Source organism: Papio anubis, chromosome 10, assembly GCF_008728515.1.
Source record: "Papio anubis isolate 15944 chromosome 10, Panubis1.0, whole genome shotgun sequence".
NCBI lineage: Eukaryota > Metazoa > Chordata > Mammalia > Primates > Cercopithecidae > Papio > Papio anubis.
Window position 1 is genome coordinate 62823537 of NC_044985.1, and position 15892 is coordinate 62839428.

At 36.0% G+C, this 15892-nt stretch overlaps 1 protein-coding gene across 6 annotated transcripts in view; it reads right to left on the reverse strand.

Annotated features, from left to right (window-relative positions):
* SESTD1 (SEC14 and spectrin domain containing 1) overlaps positions 1–15892 on the reverse strand; it is a 150305-nt gene that overhangs the window by 25369 nt on the left and 109044 nt on the right. For all 6 annotated transcript variants that reach the window (XM_003907673.3, XM_031651387.1, XM_017946685.3 and 3 more), the window contains 3 exons: positions 14418–14473; positions 11611–11822; positions 322–444 (listed from right to left, as the gene is read on the reverse strand). In XM_003907673.3, coding sequence (XP_003907722.1) covers positions 322–444; positions 11611–11822; positions 14418–14473 — 391 coding nt within the window. The remainder of the gene's footprint in view (positions 1–321; positions 445–11610; positions 11823–14417; positions 14474–15892) is intronic.

A 15892-nucleotide genomic window follows, 5' to 3' on the forward strand; every position in this document is an offset into this window, starting at 1 on the left:
GTTTCTGTCACAGAGACTACAGATGAAAGCTCTGTTTTTGTACTATCACTCTTTTTTCTGTCACTGTAGCTTTAAAATTTCATGCAAATCGTGCTTCTATAAAAATATAATTAAACTGCATTACAGACAAAACCAAAAACAACCTTCTAATTAACATGTACTAAGTAATCAAAATGTACTTTATGACCTCTAGGCACTTAACAAACTGTACTTCATGCCCCATACCAAAGTTTGCAGCAACTTATCACTCAGTACCACATGTGCTACTAATTATCCACGTTCATAATAGCATTGTAACTTGCAGAGGAAAAAGCCTCTCACACTGTGCTGGCTCTCAATCTCTTCATGTTTCTGCTGTAGGGCCTGGGAGGCCCTAATGGAATCTCCAATGCCCCACTGGGCTCTTAGTTGTTCTGATCCAGGCCCTTCTAGCCAGTTCACAACCTATAAACAAAAGTAGAAATACAATTTTTAAAGAATCAAAAACTTTTCAAACTTTCATTCTGATTTATTTTTCCCCTCCCAAAGTTCCCCAATTATTTTTAATGTAAATTCTTTACATTCTATCCCATAGGCAGATTAAATGTTTCTTCTGGAACTACACAGCTATAATGTGACAACATTTTCAAAACCTAAATGTGGAAGAATGTACACTGCAGCATCACAAGCTTTCAGCTTATCATCTTCCAGGCTAAAAGAAATCTGGAATGCTACTATAAAAGAGGATTAAAAATTAACTTATGATGATAAGAGAATCAGAGAATCATAAGATTTAGAGTTGGAAAAAACATCAGAAATGGTATCGGTCAAAGTTCTTAACTAACATTTAAGAAAACTGAGTTTCAAAGAGATTAAGTGACTTGCCCAAGGTAATATAATCCATTACTGAAAAACTGGACTAACAGCCATATGTTCTAACTCACAGTCTAATGCTTTTTCCAAGCATTGAAAAAACTGACTGAATTAACTACTATAAACTTAGTATACTACTTTTGCACTTCAAAAATAAAATTAAAAACTAATTAGAATTATACTAATGTAATAAATACCCTCTTGGAGTCTTCTTAGGATCAACCAACATTCAGACCCACAGAAGGCCCCACTAGCACCAGTCTGCTAGTAAGGATATAGGGTGGGTACTATAGTTTGCCAGGATGACAGCATCGGGAGTTCTTCTTCAGCTGAGTCCCTCAAGCAGGTATAAGCAGATGAGATCAGTATGGGGCAGATATGGGAGACACTCTGGCATCAAAACGTGATACCCCACAGGACTAGGCCCATTATGAGTCACTAATCTCAAGGATTCCCCCGGCCCCAGTTATGCCTTCCATCATATATTAATCATATATTAATAATTCTCCCAGTCCAGCTCTGGAATAATATTTACTATAAGCAATATTGCTTAGTAACATAGTTGACATTCCAATTTTTAATCAGGTCTTCAGGGGAATAGAGCTAGAGAATTAAGCAAAGATCAAGTTCTCATGCAGAAGGAGAGGACTGTGTTGACACTCTACCCACAATCATATATACTCTGAAACTACAAATACATTGTGGAGTAAATTTAGTGGAAAAAATAGTATTACTAAGCTTTACCTTTTGCCAAATTAGAAAAAGGAATTTAAGAATAGATGTATGGTTATATCCTAAATCTAAACTTAGGATAGCTCCCCAAGAAGTGAATAGGGGTATCACTGTAGCATAATATTATAGACCCAGTGGGTAGGCTTAACATAGAACTTTATAAAAGAGCAGTGTAGATGTACACTTCTGCTGTTAACAGGTTAAAAATATATATTTCTAAATCTAACAGTTCATGTATCCTTTTTATAATTATATAAAAGTACCACATCATAAAGAAAAATCACATACGCATTCAGTCCTGTCTGAATATCCACAGATTTTCATGCTTGAATTCAACCAGTCACAGATTGAATATATTTGGGGAAAAAAAATCAAGCACAAAAAAACAATAACACAACAACTTAAAGATACAAATAATAAGCCAGTACAGTATAACGGCTATTTTCACAGCATCTGCATTGTAGTAGATATTATAAGTAATCTAGAGATGATTTAATGTATATAAGAGGGTATCCATAGGTTATATGCAAATATTATGCCATTTTATATGAGACTTGAACATCTTTGATCTTGGTATCCACAGTCTGCAGGGTGTCCTGGAACCAACCTACCACAAATACCAAGGGACAACCATATTATATTTCCTTCCATTAATTTTTCACCTGCATAAGGGTTTTCATATACTACTCCAGATTTAAGTGTTTTAGCCAATTCTCATAGAATACAAGTAGTTTTCATCCTGTTTTTCACTTAGCATTAAACTCTACACTTTAATGAGTTTCCACTTGGCTACTGTTATTATAACATAATTTTCAATGACTTTGCAAATCCTTTTTTCAGAAGACCAATCCTGTTGCCTGCCTGCCTCCATCTCTCCCATGTGTCCAACCAACCAACCAATCAACCCACTCTTATTAAGAGCTAAGTAATGTACTGCCTCAAATAACTATTGTACCTGCTATCAATACTTTAATTCTCTATTGTCGGGAACATAGGATGTTTCCAATTTCCATCAATTCTAAGTAATTCTATGACTAACACATATATAGCAGTTATATATAACGTTTTTTCTCTGTTTTATTTTCCCAGGAAAGGTTTCCAATAAAGATCTTCTTGGGTCCAATGATGATGTAATCCTAATGCTTGTTAATATACTTTATAAAATTGCTCTCTAAAGCTCTTGTTCCTATCTGAAATACCCAATCAATGATAGTTTGAATTGTAAATAACCTCTACAAGGTATACAAACTGACTATTGACTGTTACTACACTTTATAAAATTGTTCTCTAAAACTCGTTTCTCTCTGAAACATCCAATTAATGATAGTTTGAACTCTACATTAACCTCTACAACGTATACAAACTATTGTTGTTGCTGTTTTTTGTTTGTTTTTGAGACGGAGTCTTGCTGTGTTGCCCAGGCTAGAGTGCAGTGGCACAATCACAGCTCACTGCAACCTCTGCCTCCTAGGTTCAAGTGATTCTCGTGTCTCAGCCTCCCAAGTGGTGGGATTACAGTAGCCCACCACCATGCCTGGCTAATTTTTGTATTTTTAGTAGAGACAGGGTTTTACCATCTTGGCCAGGATGGTCTCGAACTCCTGACCTCGTGATCCACCAGCCTTGGCCTCCCAAAGTGCTGGGATTACAGGTGTGAGCCACCGCCCCCAGCCCAAACTGACTATTGTTTTTAAAATACTTCTGCCAATTGAAAAAAACAGAAATCTTTCCATGTATTTTTTAAAGATCAGTGATTGAACACATTGCAGATGGTTGCTTATTCAAGGTATGTGATCTTTTGTGATTTATCTCTTCATATTCTTTGTTGATTTATGTTCTAGAGTTTTAAAGAACATTAATATATAAATTTGTCCCCTCTCTTTATAAAGCTTAATACTAGAGAGAAGGCTAGGCACAGTGCCTCATACCTGCAATCCCAGCCCTTTGGGAGACTGAGGTGGGCAGATGGCTTGAGCTCAGGAGTTCAAGATCAGCCTGGGCAACATAGTGAGCCCCTGTCTCTACTAAAAATACAAAAATTAGCCAGGCATGGTATGCACACCTATAGTCCCAGCTACTGAGGAGGCTGAGATTGGAGAATCGTTTCAGCCTGGGAGGCAGAGGTTGCAGTGAGCTGGGATTGTGCCACTGCACTCCAGCCTGGGTGACAGAGTGACACCCTGTCTCAAGAAAAACAAAACCCAAAAATCTAGAGAGCAAAACTCAAAAACAAAAAAGTCAAAGTCAAAGTATTATTGTTGACTCAGTGGAACAGCCTAAGTGCTATAACTTTCTATTGGCTAAACTCTGTTTTCAGAGTGCTAAATCCATCTGCAAAACTGTATTATCAGATGCTCTTTAAGTGTAATGTTTTTTTTCCTCAACACATCCACTTTTTCTGCTTTACTCTTCTGTATGAGTTATCTTTGGAGGGCTAGGGTACTAGGATCCTGTTTCTCTCTGCCAGCTTGGGGAACGTATCACTTTTTCACAAAAGAGACAGATAAGCAGTGCAATATAAAGAAAGCCCTAGCCATGATTCTGAATTCTGAATTCTCGTTCTGCCACTACTAGGGGGTCTGAATTCTGGCTCTGCTTCTTTTAGTTGAAAGACTTTGGTTCCTCACCTTTTAAATGATGTTAATGGTACCTACAGTACATGGCTGTTGTCAGGATTACGTCTGTCATTATATGTAAGACAGCACAGTAATGATACTAATAATTGTTAGCCTCTATGTTTTTCTTACTTTTTCTGTAGGCTAGTTCCTTCTGTCCATTAACTCGTTGTGAAGTTTATTTCACATCTGCATTTTACAATAACAACCCTAGTTTCTTGAGAAAGCTCCTGAACTACTGTATCCAACACTTTAAAAAACAGAAATAAAAAGAACAAGTTTTAAGGAAACAAAGGCAAACATTTTAAAACAATTTTCCATGTCTTTTTCGGGAATCAGTTGCTTCTCATTTATCACTACGTGTTACAAACAGATATAGAAACATAGTGATAAAATGACTTTTAAGTATTTTAAATAATTAACGTAATTATTTTACTAGGAATATCTAAGCTCTAAAAATAAAAGTGGAACAAATGCATCTAAAAATTTTAACAATGTATAGTTTTTAGAAACTTAAGACATCACTAAGCATTTAGATTTTGATTTTAGAATAATCTAGAAGCAGGTTAATATAAATCGGGATAGCTGGGGATAAACAATTCATTAACATGGAACTTTTGAAATGCCATAAGTTGAAAAATAAATCTTAAATAAAGCAAAGATATCTCCTTGCCTCAAAAAACCAGTTACATAGTAATGGGCACATATATATGTGTGTGTGTATATATATGTGTGTGTGTATATATATACATATGGCTTTAATATAGGCTGAAAGTAATTTCCCTTAGTATACAACATCAATAATGTAGACATAGTAAATATATGACTCTTTCTAATAAAAATGATTCAAATTGAGGTTGACGTCCCAGTAAACAAGTCTATTTAAATGCATTAATAATGGCAGTTTGCCAAACTAGGCTATAAAAGTTAATTTCAATGAAGACATCTTGTTCAATCTGAATATTACCTTACTGGAAAAACAGTTCTATGCCCAATCCATATCAACGTGACCCTTCAAGTGGTTACATTTATACACAAAGTATAACCCTGGAGCTATGCTTTTAGAATCTACCATGAAAAATATTTACACTGGCCAAAAATGCTTGTTACTATCCATACTTCTCGCATGGCTAGGCTTATTTTTAAAAACTGCATGACAGAACATGTAGAAGTATGCAAAGTCAAACCAGGCAGAAGGGCATGTCAAGGAAATGTCAACCATCTAACCTGGAGAAAGAGTATGGGGAACTGAGAACACAGCCTCTAGCTGTATGCTTATGCAATGCAATGTATTCTATTTGGCATCTATGATTCCTCTCTACAAAGGAAGAAAAGCACATGGATGATTCTAGAAATAACATTTGCAGTGCTGGCAGTAATTACTGCCACAATAAATAATGAGCATAATGATAGCACATTTCAGTGAAGTGGCACTGTCTGCTACCCAGAAGCATGTGAAATCTAATTTTTAACTGTAACAGCAGCAGTAGTATAGAGAATCTCTGCATACCACATGAAGTCTTGTGCTACTGATCTGAACTGTGGGGAATCAGGGATAAATATCATGGTTATTACTTATATAATTTATCTATCAAAGCAATTGATTCCTCTTGCGTTATGTTTTCAGTGATGAGTCAGTAAAAACAAAAGAAGTTTGAAACAATTCCATTTTCACTGATTTAACACAGACATTCAGTTTATAATTATCTTTATACAAGCAAAAACATTTTCACATTTTTGTCAAATTTGTAAGACTGAAAATAGTACGATTCACGCTCTGTGTGACCAACATATGATCAATATGTTACTATATAGTTCAAAATATATTATCATATAGTAATCATTTTGGCAAGGGATACAGATGTTTCCTTAAAATGTGACCTGTGAAAAACAGAGTGCAGGAAACATTATATGCTGACTATTGTTGTTCAAACCAATTCACCTGTTATTCTGATAAAGAAAACTGAATATGAAGTTTACCGGTTTTTAACAGTAATCTCGTTACCATCATCGCCATCATTATAAACATAAACATCGTCATCTCCTTTCTCCAGTTTCTTACCCAGTTGAGCTGGTCCGTCATTTAAAAATGTGATTGCCAATACATTAACTCCTTTGCCCCTCTATCTTTTTGTCATAGTCACTTATCCCATTTAGCAAAGTACAAATGCTGGATAAATTCTGTCACCCATGTGTTTGGTGCCTGAACCTCAACAGCCACGTATGAATTGTCAGATAGGGTTACATAAAAAGCCAGAGAGGTTCTGCCATAAATTAAGATCAACACTACCCCAAAATACAGCTACATTTTTGTGATATGAAAGTTGTCCAAATCAAAATGGAGTCACTAATATTGGGGGGAAAATAAACAACCCTGAAAAATAGTGCCAGAGAAAGCCATGGCAAGAGGTTCTCATGCTTGTATGCCTGCTAACAAAAACTATCACAAAGGACTGCAAAAACCAAAACTATACACAAAGGCATTGCAACTTCACACAAAAAATACTTCTACAGCCTGGGAAGCATGGTAAAACCCCATTTCTACACAAAACACACAAAAAAACAGCTGGGCATGGTGGCATGTGTCTGTAGTCCCAGCTACTCAGGAGGCTGAGGTGGGAGGGTCACCTGAGACTGGGAGGTCAAGGCTGCAATGAGCCATGATCGGGTCTCTGCACTCCAGCCTGGGTGATAGATTGAAACCCTGTCTCAAAAAAAAAAAAAAAAAAAAAAAAAAAATTCTTCTGCAAGGACATATGTTCAGCAATTGCCTGTCCAACCTCAGACGCGCATCACCCTTGTTCATTGATCTTTAGAATCAAAGACAATTATTTCAAAACAATTATGTAATCCTCATTTTTTTCCTTTAAAAATGTTTGTCTTCCTTTACCTCTCTGAATATGCACACAGCTTGCTATGACATGCGTATTCCCATTGTAATGTTCTATTCTCTAAAACAAATAATCTCTTCCTTTTAGAGAGCCTCTCTTTGTTTGTTATTTAGGCTGACAGTGATAATTTCACTCTTCGATTCCCCATAAAGAAAATTTTTAATCACCTCCGCTCTGTTCAAACCACTGATCCTCTTTAAACACCATTCCTGCAATTTGTGCCATCAAGCAGATGGCCTTTTCCTCTTTATGAAAAAAAGACACATCACACAGTAACTCCTTCAAACTTCCTGATGCCTGATTTACACACAAAGCACCTCTGGACTCATCCTAAAACCGCCCCTATAAACTTTGTAAAATTAATCAGGGAAGAAAGAAGAGGGAGAAATGAAAATATACCAAGCTTGCAGCATGTTGAAAGTTAATTGTTAGGTCAGCTCAGTTTCACCTGCTTCCTCATAGTTGTTTGCTGCCTACTGACCTAGAATCATGGACCCTGTTACACGATTATAATTTCCCTGAACTGTTCTATAGATAACAAACTAAACATTATGAATCGTTGTTTTCACTTTGAGACATTCCTTCAGGTCCTGCATACTGACGAAACTACTCTGCCAGCTGGTCTGAGGGGCCCATGACGCTGACTCACCAAATAATGCAGTTTCCACATCCTGCTGACTTCATCTCCCTCGCCTTAACCAATCAACAACCCCAATTTTCCAGCCCCTTACCCTCCATGATCCCCTTAAAAACTCCAGCCTTAAAGACTCCTCAAAGAGATGGATTTGAGGGTCTCCTCCCATTTCCTTGCTCAGTGCCCTGCAAGAATTAACTCTTTCTCTGCTGTCTGTATAACTGGTCTGTTTACTGGGCAGCAGTCATAGGAACCTCATGGTCCTATGGCAATCCTAGCCATCCTTCTTCCTGCGACACAGGAAGAGCTCTCCCGCTTTCATTCTAAAGCAAATCCCTTCTATTGTGCTTTGATTCCACCTTGTTGGGAACTTGATAGTATTAATTATTCCTTCTCTCCTGTATATTCAACCTCTCTCCGCAACACTTTCCAGCAATCTTTAAAGTTTTTCATATCATGAAAAGAAAGAACAACTATCCTTACCCCTCCTATAGGTTGAATTGTGTCCCTCCCCTCAAAAATACTGAAGTCCTGACCCCCAGTACCTCAGATTGTAACAATATTTATTAGGAGACAGAGTCTTTAAAGAGGTAATTAACCTAAAATAAGGTATTTAGGGTGGGCCCAATCCAGTATGACTGGTATCCTTATAAGGAGAGGAAATCTGGTCACAGACACATACAGAGAGAAGACAATGTGAAGACAGGGAGAAGGCCATCGTCAAGTCAAGGAGAGAGGCTGGAACAGAGCCTTCCTTCATGGCCCTCAAAGGAACCAATCCTACTGACCTCCTGATCTCGGAACTCGAAGAAAATAAATTTCTGTTGTTAAATCACTTAGTCTGTTTGCTATGGCAGCCCTCGCAATGCAATACAACCCCTCTTCCACCACTTATAGCCATTACTCTATTTCTCATCTTTCCTTCAGAGACAGACTTATCAACCACTTGTCATACTCATTGCTTCCTTCACCACACCTCCCTTTCATTCCTGAATTCACTCCACTGTTGCTCCTGGCCTTGCCACTCCATGCCCTGTGGTCACCAGTGACCTCAATCTTGTGCTTTTCTAACAGACATTTTAAGTCCTTTTATCTACCCTTTCAGCAGCATTTGACAGGTTTGTAACTCCTTCCCTGAAATGCTTTCTTCCCTTGGTTTCCATGACAAAGAACTCTTCACACTTTCTCATCTTTGGCCAGTCCTTCACTGCCTTCTTTTCAGGTGTATGCTCCTCTACCTTGCCATGAAATGTTAGAGTTTTTCAAAGTTCAGTTTAACGCACTCTTCTTACCTCTCTCAACTTTCTCTTCAGGCAATTTTCATCCACATCAATGCTTTTAATTACCATTCACGCACAGATGACAAACAAATATACCCCAGCCCAGACTTCGAAGTTTGGACCTGTTCTGAACTACCCTTCTACATATTCTCTTAGAAGTCACAGTCACCTCAAACTTAACAAGTCTGAAACCAAACTCATGATTCTCCACACTATTTTGCACCCACAGTAATATCCAAATCTTGCCCAGTGTTCCCTAGGTGGGCAACACCATTATCTTGCAAGCTAAGACACCAAGTCTTACAAGTCAGAAATATGATTCGTCTCTAGTATCTTCTTACTCATCCTAATCCTATTCCCATCACTCTCCTTCTTGGCACTTGTCATAGCTGCAATTTCACAGCTGTTTGTGTCATCATGTAAATATGTCCCAGGAAGCAACAATCCTAGTTTTACTCACCCTCACATTGTTGAGCCTAGGACAATGTCATACTACTGTAGACATTCATTTTTTTAAATGGATGAACTAACAGGTGTTATTAAAAGAGGACTCATTATGTGTCAAACACTAAATATTTCATGAAAATTATCTTCTTTAGTTCTTGTAACAGTCCTAATAAGTAGGCATTATTGTTGCTGCTATTGTGGTTACTGTTGTTATCCTCTGCTTACTGAAGAGGAGACTATGACATAGAAACTAGGACTTTCTTTCTCCCCAAGGTCAAGCAGCTTAGAAGTGGTAGAAGAGGGTAGATTCAGATTATTTGGGTTCAGAATATGATTTTTGTACTGCTCTGCTACTCTATCTTAGTGGTTTTCAAAGATAATCTCAAGCTAATTGGCTAAAACTTACTTGCATTTAAAACAAACTCTTTAACTTATGAATGAAGTCCATGGAAAAAGCCATGTACAATTAACATACACTCAGAAATATCCAGTTTATATGTGGTTATCATGGAATACATTCTAAATCCTTTTGCCTGAAATTCAACATCTTCCATGATCCAACTCCTTCCTTCCTTTCAAATCTTTTTTCCCATGACATCCTGATGCTCTAATTTGAGAAGTCATGAACTAGATCAATTGTGCAGGCCAATTCTGGCCCACCACCTGTGTTTGTATAATAAATAAAAGTTTATTGGAGAATGGCCACACATGTTGGTTTACACAATGTCTATATCTGCTCTTGTACTATAATGGCAGAGTTAAGCAGCCACAGCTGCAAGAAAGACTGTATGGTCCACAAAGTCTAAATGTCTGGAATTTTACAGAAGTTTGCCAGTAACTACACTAGACCTCTAAAGTAGAGTCTAGTTCAAAAGAAATACATAAAATAACTACCACTAATTGAGAGCTGGGTTCTTTCCAAACACTAGCCTTTCAAAGGGAGTATTATCATTCCTGTTTCAATTAAGCAAAGAAGGCAGACAGGGAAAAAAAGAGAGGAAAAGAGGAAAGAAAGAAAACCGAACAAGCGAGGCTCAGGTAGGTGAAGTATAGTGAATGGTCACACAGCTAAGCAGAGGAACTGGGATTGGGATCACACTCAATGACTCAAAAAGGTCATCCACTTCCTACTGTGCCTACTGCTTCCTTTTTCCTCAACAGAACTTAGGATTCTACACTGCTATGATTTACTCATGCTACTCTTTATCCTCCCCAAAATGCCAATTCTTTCAAAACCTATCACTGCCTGGTGAAATCAGATACATTCTGGGAGGACAATCTCAAATGCTACTTCCCCCACTAAGTCTTCCCAGATTACTTGCAGCTGAGAAATAATCCTTCCTATAAGTGTCTATAACCCCTCAGTCATGTCCTGTGACTCTTAACACTTTCTCGCCTTAAACTTATTGATAGTAAAAACAAGTTTACCTTTATATACTGTAAAAACTCTATCACAATGCCTTCCACAAAAGAAACACTTAATAAATGTTTATCTAATGAGTGAATGAACCTAGATTTAAAAATTAAGATGTTTCCAGTTTGTATTTTTAAATAAAATATTTGAAGATTTATTTTCTTAATTATTCAACATAAAAATCCAGAGTGTAATCTAAATAATAGAAATGTATTCCTTTAGTATTTTTAGTATTTTAGCCTACTTTTCTCATAAAAATAAATTTTAAAAGAAATTAAAATTCCTAACAACTAAATGCATTTAATGTTTTCTATCAGTATTATAAAAAAATTTAATATTAGAATCATTTGCATTACATGGGTTATTTTGCTAGGACAGAAATACTCTTCATAATGCCTAAATTAACCAAAAAACTAAGTTATTAGAAATTAAGAATAAACCAAATATCAATAATGAAATGTTATTTTTTGCAAGAATACACTGACACCACTGATGATGTTTCCAAGAATCAGTTATTTTTGAAGTTCATTGTTACACTAAGCTCAATGCTCAATGTCATCACTGTAGAAATAATATAACTTTTAATTCAAATACTATTTGTAAAACAATACCTAATTCAAAAGTTTCAGAATCCAGTTTGATATGTTCTAAGGTTTTCTATATAGTACATATAAGACTTAATAGTCACATAGTAGAAATTATAAGGAATTAAAAAGAGTTAATATTATTCAAATCAGACACCTACCTGCATCACCTTCTGTTGAATCTCTTCTAACTGTGTGCGCTTGCTACGTTGCCTACAAACTTCCTGGTAGCGGGTATATTGCTCTCGGAGTGAATCTAATAATTTCATAACCTGTGGCTGTGCGAGCAGTTCATCATCCATTGGAGACCATGAAACCCCTCCATCTGAGCCATTAAATCGACGTTGCTGTAATTCGGATAATAATTCATGCCCTTTACAAATAAAAGATACTTGAAATTAGTATCTGTAAAGAAATGCAATTCTCACTTCTCAATATTCTCAATTCTAGTCCCTTGTTTTTAAAACCTATCTGTCTACCTACATATCTATCAGGTTATAAATGCAATTTAAAAATGTATGTATCACAGTAAATAGGAAAACTGCACATATTAATATGTATATGTGTGTATGTGTGTACATATATACTATGTAAACTAGTATATTAAAATGCTATATCATATATCATAAATATATACACCATAGAAATACTATACTACATATTAAATATGGCACATATACGGTTTATATATTTTTTTCTATCAATCACATTTTTGTTATTGGTGAATTAATTACTCAGGATACTGTGCCAAACAATCCTATTTACCTGTAGAGCAAAATTATACTGTAGGATTTCTGTCTGATGGTACTAATCCAAGTTGTATGTTGTAGGGTTTCAGTATTAATCCATATTCTCAATTACAGCATTTTAAAAAAAGGTGATAGTATAACGAATGATTAAAAGAAGAAAGTTTTTATTACAAGTACAAAATAATATTTATATAATCTCTATTTATAAGAATCTTCACAACATATTAACAGTGAATAATAACGGGCCGTACTAGTGTTAGAACTGCAGTGAATGTGACTCAATTACAGAAAACTCATGTAGAAAATCCACTCGTACATGAGGAACTACAATTGCAAAATGTGCAACAACTAAAGCTGTAAGTATTAAATAATTTTAAAAGTAAATAAGGTAAAAATAGTTTTTGTGACTAATATTTAGGCATCAAAACAACACACATATTTAAATTCTCTTCCTTATTTAGAATAATATCCTAAATTCAAATGGCTATCAATATACAGCAACTGAACTTTTATTATGGTTTGGAGGTATTTCTAATTTCTAAAAGTACCTATGATTGTTCTACACTTCTTCGTTTTATATTCTCGTTCAATCCTTAGTTTAAAAGTTAACAGCATATAAAATAGGACCTAGTAGCATATAAAATTAAATTTAAAACAGAAATTGTAAAAGCTTAATTCAATGAATTAAAATAAAAAGTTTCAAGCTGTTAAACATATGTATGGAATTAAGTTTTAAATCTAGAGCAGTATTTTACTGACAGTACCTTCTAAACATATAATAATTCAGAGATTACAAGTATTTCTTTGTTCTCTAACAAAATAAGCTGTATATCATACTGGAAGAACTTAGGACACCTGAATCAACACAACAAATACATTCAGAATTTACTTCTTTATTATTTATTACATTTTATAATTGGAAAAGTAACTGTTCTAAAGATTTGCGCAGTCGTTTTATATACATTCATAAAAGCTATGAATATCAGAATACATTTAATTTTTTCTACTTTGACAACTGTCACCCTTAATATTTTCCTTGTGGATATCATTTTCCTTGTGGATATCACGACACTATGTTGTCATGATAGTGTCATGATCTCAAAGAGCATGCTTTGAAATCAAACTGCCTAGGTCCAAGTCTCAGCTTCAGCATTTACTAGCTGTGTAACCTATATAAGTCACTTAACCTTTTTATGCTTCAGCTTTCCCGTCTTAAAATTGGGATGACAATAGTATCTATTTCACAGGACTGAAATGAATTAACATATGTAAAGTGCTCAGAGGTGGCACACCGTAGGATTAGAGTTATGAGCTATTATTAAAAAAAGATTAGAAATAAAATTGAGGTATTTCAATTGGAAAAAATTACAGTTTGGTTCTCCTAGAGTTTGTGAAACTGCTACCAGAGATATTTGGGTTGGAATATACATATCAGGCAGCACTATGTGCAAGGCTTTGCAAGGTGATCAGTGTTTTTACATCGAAGATTATAAAACAGTAGAGCTTTGGCTTTGGATTTAGCTATGGAGAGAGTTTAATAGTTACTTGATCTTCAGCAAGTTATTTTCTATCGCTAAACCTTGGCTTCCTTCAGTACAAAACAGATAAAATAACACTAATTATCTCAAAGGCTTGTTAGAAGAATGAAAAAGAAAAATACATAAATACAATGTCTGCCACATAAGGAGTGTTCAATAATTCTTAGGGCAACCCAGTGAAATAAAAATTTTTATCTTCATTTTATTGATAATAAAATAAATCCAAATTTTTAAGGGAGAGATAATTATTACTAATTTTTAAAAATATTATAAAGCTGGGGTTCCTCCTACCCCCACCCTGGGCCACACAGCAGGAGATGAACGGCAGGCCAGCAAGCATTACTACCTGAGCTCTGCCACCTGTCAGAGCAGTGGCGGCCTCAGACTGTCACAGGAGCACAAACCCTATTGTCAACTATGCGTGCGAGGGATCCAGGTTGCATGCTCCTTATAAGAATCTAATGTCCAATGATCTAACGTGGAACAGTTTTATCCTGAAACCATCCCTCACCCAGTCCACAGAAAAACTGTCTTCCACAAAACCAGTCCCTGGTCCTGAAAAATTTCCCCTTGAGTTCCTTCCACATGTACCACATTCATGCTGAACTCATGTTTATTTAATGAACCAATCAATCCAATTGGTTTACTGGATTATTATCACAAATATTTTTTAAATCTTACCTGTTTGAAGAACCATCTCAGGATCAACCGATGGAAGAAAGTTTAAATCCACAGACCTGGAAAACACCAAAGGAGTAATTTTCAAAGGACATATTTCTATCAATGTAACTTTAAAAATTCCTTTATATATAAAAAATCAAAACAGGGGCACAAAAGTATGAAACTCTGAAGCATACCATTCTACCATGCTAACTTATCTCAAGCATAAGGAAGCCCATTAGGGAAAAGTAAATACTAGTAGCCAGAGAAATACCAACATAATAAATCATAAAATAACTACTTGGAAAAATACAGTTTACTGTTTTTAGTCATAATATTATTTCAAATATATCAAAGAAGTCCATTTAGTATTTATCCAATGAATATTTGTTTCAAAATGAAGTTTGTCATATAGTAACCCAGAAATTTAACATTAAAAAAATGCATGCAGCCATCCTCCAGTCAAAACTTTATTTACCTACAGCAATCTTTGATAGCTGCAAATATTCTGTCTTATATTCCAGAGGGTGTGTGTGTGTGTGTGTGTGTGTGTGTGTGTGTCCATCCTAGCAGTTGTACTCTCTTCCCTAATCATACTTCTTGTGCAGCTGGACATCTGCCTTTATTTTCCTAAACACATACAGGAAAGAAAAGATGAAGGAAAGAAAGGGGACAAGGACCTTGCTGCTGTAACTGACCGGTCTTGTGCTAAATTTTTTGCTTTTTGTCAATTGATCTAGGTCCTCAGATGCTTTCTGAGGATTGACATAAAGAATGTTGGAAAAAAAAAAAAAGACGGTTGATTAAAATTTGCAAGAGGAGGGACTCTATTATCTGGGATCTGGGGTTTAAAGGAAACTAAGCAATAACACGTGAGTTTCTTGTACAAGGAACTGGCAAATACAAGGTTTTGATATTTCATGTAGTCATGCAAACCAGCACTTTCCAAAGTGTTTCCCAAAACACTGAAAAAGTTTTTTTTTTGAGACGAGTCTCGCTCTGTCACCCAGGCTGGGGTGCAATAGCATGATCTCGGCTCACTACAATCTCTGCTTCCCGGGTTCAAGGGATTCTCCTGCCTCAGTCTCCTGAGTAGCTGGGACTACAAGCGTGCGCCACCATGCCCGGCTAATTTTTGTATTTTTAGTAGAGGCAAGGTTTCACCTTGTTGGCTCGGATGGTCTCTATCTTCTGATCTCGTGATCCACCCACCTTGGCCTCCCAAAGTGCTGGGATTACAGGCGTGAGCCACTGCACCCGGCCTGAACAAGATATGTTTTAAGGAAGCAATTAAACAGGTTTCTTTGCTGCACTGCTTCTTTAGAACCTGTAATCTGCAATATTCACAGTCATTCTCAAAGAGGGAAATATAGTCAACAGCATTAAACTCTTTGACCATGGACTCATTTTCTATAGGCACCAACATGGGATGTCTTTCCCAAGGAATATAACGAAGAAACATCAAACTTACTCTGATGGACTATTCAGAAAGCAAA